The sequence below is a fragment of the Sinocyclocheilus rhinocerous genome, unplaced genomic scaffold (genome assembly GCF_001515625.1).
Source record: "Sinocyclocheilus rhinocerous isolate Xijiao unplaced genomic scaffold, SAMN03320098_v1.1 scaffold181, whole genome shotgun sequence".
Taxonomy (NCBI): domain Eukaryota; kingdom Metazoa; phylum Chordata; class Actinopteri; order Cypriniformes; family Cyprinidae; genus Sinocyclocheilus; species Sinocyclocheilus rhinocerous.
Genome location: NW_015638952.1, coordinates 151,791 through 157,145, shown reverse-complemented (window position 1 = coordinate 157,145; position 5,355 = coordinate 151,791). Strand labels below are relative to the sequence as shown.

The following is a 5,355-nucleotide window of genomic DNA, read 5'->3' as shown; positions in this document are numbered from 1 at the left end:
TGCACGATATTGTTATCGTGGGCACTTCTAAATACCGTGAATAATTATATATTACAAATTATTCCGAATTTTGAATGCATTTTAAGAATACTTTTCCCATCAACTGGTCAAAATGCACAACATGCTGAATGCTGCGTGAAAGACTCCTGCGCACTCTGATGTAAACAAGCACCAACTATCTATAATGCTTACAAGAAAACATCTTAAACTTAAAATATAAGTACAATTAGCATCAAGCCACATTTGAAAATTTGTGATTATTGTTTTCGCTTAAAACCGACTATAAACCATCATCGAGTGCTTGTAATAACTTCTGATTGTGATCTGTAGTTGATTTTGATTCTATAATAGGCAGACATACACTCTTTGTAGGCTATGTTTAATAACGCCACACTGCTTATTGTCATAAACATCCTTTATTGTTATAAAATTACCACGAGCTGCATACAAAACACATACAGAAAATATATCGTCATAATCATATGTCTATTTGCTTTCATATTTCATGTGTAGAAAAAATGCACGTTTCACTCGTTTTTTTTTAAACACGGAAGATCTAGAGAGTTAACGCACCCTGACTCATAACACTCGCGCACGTGGAAGAAACCGGACACTCCAGATCACATAATTCAATGGAGAATTTAGAAATTATATTAAGAACATGTGAGAATAAATCTGTTCTCAGATACCAAAGATAACAGGAATTCGACATCACCACTCTCTTCTCTCTCTACCGGGATACTCTTCTTTGGTGTTTGTTTACTCTGATTTTCGAAACAGCGCCACCACTCGTGCAACAGCAGCTGCTCTGGGCACGTGATCTAAGCTCAAATCTGATTGGACGGCCCGTTTCATCGTTGAGCGACGGGGAAAAAAATCGACACACAGGACAGAAAAAAAATCCTCGCTTTTTCGCACCGCGTTTATTGTTATAAAATTACCATGAGCTGCATACAAAACACATACAGAAAATATATCGTCATAATCATATGTCAATTTGCTTTCATATTTCATGTGTGGAAAAAATGCATTTTTGTAAACACGGAAGATCTAGAGAGTTAACGCGCTCTGACTCATAACACTCGCGCACGTGGAAGAAAACGGACACTCCAGATCACATGATTCAATGGAGAATTTAGAAATTATGTTAAGAACATGTGAGAATAAATCTGTTCTCAGATACCAAAGATAACAGGAATTCGACATCACCACTCTCTTCTCTCTCTACCGGGATACTCTTCTTTCGCACCGCGAATGATCGCGCCTGGTGTGAATATCCCCATAGGGACCTATTGTTTCAATTCAAAAGCGTCATCGCGCCGAATTTTCGCTTTGTGTGAAAAGCCCTTTATATTGATGATTTTAGACCGATTTAATAGATACAGATTTAAAGAAAAGTTCATGTAAATATATTAGCTATTGCTTACTTTTTTTTCAGTAACATTTTCATGTATTTAAAAGAAGGTCTCTTATGCTCACCAAGGCTGCATTTATTTGATTAAAATACAGTAAAAACAGTAATATTTGGAAGTATTGTTACTATTTTAAAGTAAGAAAAGCAGCCATGACCAGTTTAATGCATCCCTGCTCGATAAAAGTACTTTCTGTGTTCAAAACAAGATGACAGAAAATACTTAAATATTTAAAAAATATTTATTAAAGAAAATTACACGGGTAAGTGTGACTTTTTGTCACAATTCAGATTTCATTCTTGCAATTCTGATATATACCTGCAATTCTCTCTTTTTAGCTGGGTTTGTCCCTTTTTAACCCAGCATTTTTTAGAGTGCAGGAATAAAGTTTCTTCATATGTTAAGTGTGTCAAATGCTCAGAACAGATTTGGGAGTTTACACCGATTCATCCTCCACTGTGATTTACAGAACTTTTCTCATCACCAACATCTCATGGATCCCATATAAAGGAATGTTTATTTTACTATAGTTGTAAATATTATTTACTGCATTGTTTGCCTGCAATAAATCTTTATAAAAACACGGTCTCTTTGCGTTTCATAGGAATCCAAGTGACCCGAGGTGTTTGTTGACACTTTGTTCTGTAATCTGGTAACCCTTTCAAGCACAGCGTCCCCTGTTGACCAGTGAACTTAAAGCCTGTTTTAGGTCAGTGTAATATAAAATTAACCATGACCTTAATTCTATGGCTTTTGAAAAACGGACAAAAATAGAAAAAATAGACTAAATTAAATTGGGATTTAAGAAGTTAAAAACTTTACATTTATTAGTGATACCATATAGACAGTTCAATATTGTTCTAATAAAACTGACATATGCAACAAGATTTATAAAAGGTTGAATATCCAGGTCATATTCCACCCCCGAATAATATTATAAAAGACAAAGCAAATCATATTTAGCATAAAGTAAAAATAAAAAATCTGTTGTTTATATAGGCTTCATGTTATTTATAAATGTGCATATGTGCTAATACTGACGTAATTTTATTTCATTATATATGAAATAAAAAAATGTATTACATATATTTCTTCGTGAGATGAACTCAAAAAATCATCTAAATCAAATCTTGATCCGTGTTCATATTACTTCAGCTTGCCAGAGTTTAATCTTAGCAGCAAGGGGGCGATGACGGAGCGCTCAGATTTATGAGTAATTACTGTAGAAGAAGTGATTCTTCCAATCGGCGTCATTCTCTTCATCAACCGCGAAAATTTGCACCATGGCAACTAGTGACGGGAAGTCCGAGTCATGTCTGCAAATCGGTTCTTTTGAACAGTCCTTTCAAAGAAACGAATCACCTGGTCTCTGACATCCCAACGTTTTTATCTAGATACACGTATTGTTTCTTATGTGTTTTTTTTCTGATTAAATTTAATTAACAAAGGCGTTCATGATAGTTTTGTGTCCCAGTTTAGTTTGATTCAGTTCGGTTGTTGCTAGAGTCGGATCTCGCATCGTTTTTGCGAGTCGGATCTTTGAATCAATCGATTGTAAACACGATTGATTCAAAAGATCCGACTCGCAAAAACGAACCTTTCACGAATCGGACTGCTCTAGCAGCAACAACAATTTGACGCGACTGTGGATTTTGTTTGTGCTGCTTCAGTGATTTTAGTGTTTACGTTTAGACTGTTGCAGTGTGTAATTGGTTCGAGTTCTCTATTTAATTGTCTCGTGTTAAGTGAGTCATGTGTTCGGTCAGGTTTATGGTCATGTGTGTGGATGAGTCTGTGGATGTGTTTTACTCAGACGGGCGTAACGTTAGACTGCAGCTCTCGCCCTGCGGATCTGAATTCATGATGGAGAAACACATGTCACCCTCTGCACACCCGCTACAGCCCAGAGAGAGAGTCAGACAGAGAACAAGATTCGCCATCAGCGAGTATAAGGTATATACAACACATTTTCATCCCCATAAATGTATTAAAATATATCAATACTGTGTCATTTGTACTGCAAAACTTGTATCTGCATTGCAATTTCATGGAACATATCTTACATTTCTGTCTACCTGTATATTTGTGTATCTATCTGTCTATCTATCTATCTGTCTGTCTGTCTGTCTGTCTATCTATCTATCTATCTATCTATCTATCTATCTATATCTGTCTATCTATATCTGTCTATCTGTCTGTCTGTCCATTTATACCACAATTATCTGTCTGTCTATCTATCTATCTATCTATCTGTCTGTCTGTCTGTCTGTCCGTTTATACCACAATTATCTATCTATCTGTCTGTCTGTCTGTCCATTTATACCACAATTATCTATCTATCTATCTATCTATCTATCTATCTGTCTGTCTGTCTGTCTGTCTGTCTGTCCGTTTATACCACAATTATCTATCTATCTATCTATCTATCTATCTATCTGTCTGTCTGTCTGTCTGTTGTCTGTCCGTTTATACCACAATTATCTATCTGTCTGTCTGTCTGTCTGTCCATTTATACCACAATTATCTATCTATCTATCTATCTATCTATCTATCTGTCTGTCCGTTTATACCACATCTGTCTATCTGTCTGTCTGTCTGTCCATTTATACCACAATTATCTATCTGTCTGTCTGTCTGTCCATTTATACCACAATTATCTATCTATCTATCTATCTGTCTGTCCGTTTATACCACATCTGTCTATCTGTCTGTCTGTCTGTCCGTTTATACCACATCTGTCTATCTGTCTGTCTGTCTGTCTGTCTTTCTGTCTGTCCATTTATGCCACAATTATCTATTTATCTATCTGTCTGTCTGTCCTTTTATACCACAATAGTCTATCTATCTATCTGTCTATCTGTCTGTCTGTTTATATCACAATAGTCTATCTATCTATCTATCTATCTATCATCAGTCTCTAACCATATATCTGTCTGTCTGTCTAGAATAGTTTACTGCTGTAAATATGGGTGCACAGTATAAAAATACATTTATTTTCTCTCTTGTTTAGACACTGGTACAGAATGCTTTGACGTTCAGAAACAAGTATGCAACTCATCCATATTTGCCTGAGGAGCTCATAACTGTGGAATTCAACAAGGTAACAAGGTCTTAAAGCTGTAGTAAGGTTTGCTTTTTTATTACTGAAATCATGTAAATCCCGCTTAATTTCTCATTTCTGCTTATTTGCTTAACCAAATACTGATTTGCAGTCGTCCACCAGTGCCATAACTGAGGTGGAGTGGCCCGGGTCTGACTCCTGCACCGCTGGGCCGCATGGAGAGATCACAGTCTGCTCTGTAGATGGACATGCCAAACTCATCCTTTCCTCTTCTGGAGAAGAGTTCACAGTGGAGTTTATCTGTCGGTCCAGCCAAAATGAAGTAGAGTCACAGTATCTGCAAGGGCACCAACACAAAAGTACATGTTCATTAAGTAGCTTGTTTTCTAAATCTGCCACGGTTAAGGGTTTAAACATCTCTGAAGCCTCAGCGGGTGCTCGGATGGACCATCCAGGGTCAGTCGTAAAAGCCCCAAATACGGAAAGACTGGAATCAACAAGTTCGAAGTCTGGGAAGGTGGACGCGTACACCAGAGTGATCCAGCAGTATTCCCGAGCACTTTACCCACAGATGTGGAGCTATCCTCTGTCATTAGCATTCAAGCATTGGGAATCACAAAAAATTAAAATAAATACTGTCAGTGGTCAAGATGGAAAGGGTTTAACAGAGGGAGAAGGTAGACAAACATCTCAAACAGGGCTGAAAACTCAGCTTCCCAAACCTTTGCCTCTAAAATGTCCCTCTCCTCATCAGCACAGGTGAGGAACGCCAAACAAACACAAAATACATTCTCATGTCATCTCTTTCTCTTTGCCTTTATCTGGATGAATCTCACACATATATATATATATATGTGTATACTTTTTTTTTTTTTTGGAGTG

At 36.9% G+C, this 5,355-nt stretch overlaps 2 protein-coding genes across 3 annotated transcripts in view; both read left to right on the top strand.

The window, feature by feature from the left end:
* Nucleotides 1-5,355, top strand: part of paip1 (poly(A) binding protein interacting protein 1) — a 21,484-nt gene that overhangs the window by 15,178 nt on the left and 951 nt on the right. The window lies entirely within an intron of this gene.
* The window catches only part of cunh5orf34 (chromosome unknown C5orf34 homolog), an 8,447-nt gene continuing 6,108 nt past the window's right edge, over nt 3,017-5,355 (top strand). For both annotated transcript variants that reach the window (XM_016565608.1, XM_016565607.1), the window contains exons 1-3: nt 3,017-3,365; nt 4,423-4,512; nt 4,625-5,232. In XM_016565608.1, the coding sequence (XP_016421094.1) occupies nt 3,165-3,365; nt 4,423-4,512; nt 4,625-5,232 (899 nt within the window). In that variant the 5' untranslated portion in view covers nt 3,017-3,164. The remainder of the gene's footprint in view (nt 3,366-4,422; nt 4,513-4,624; nt 5,233-5,355) is intronic.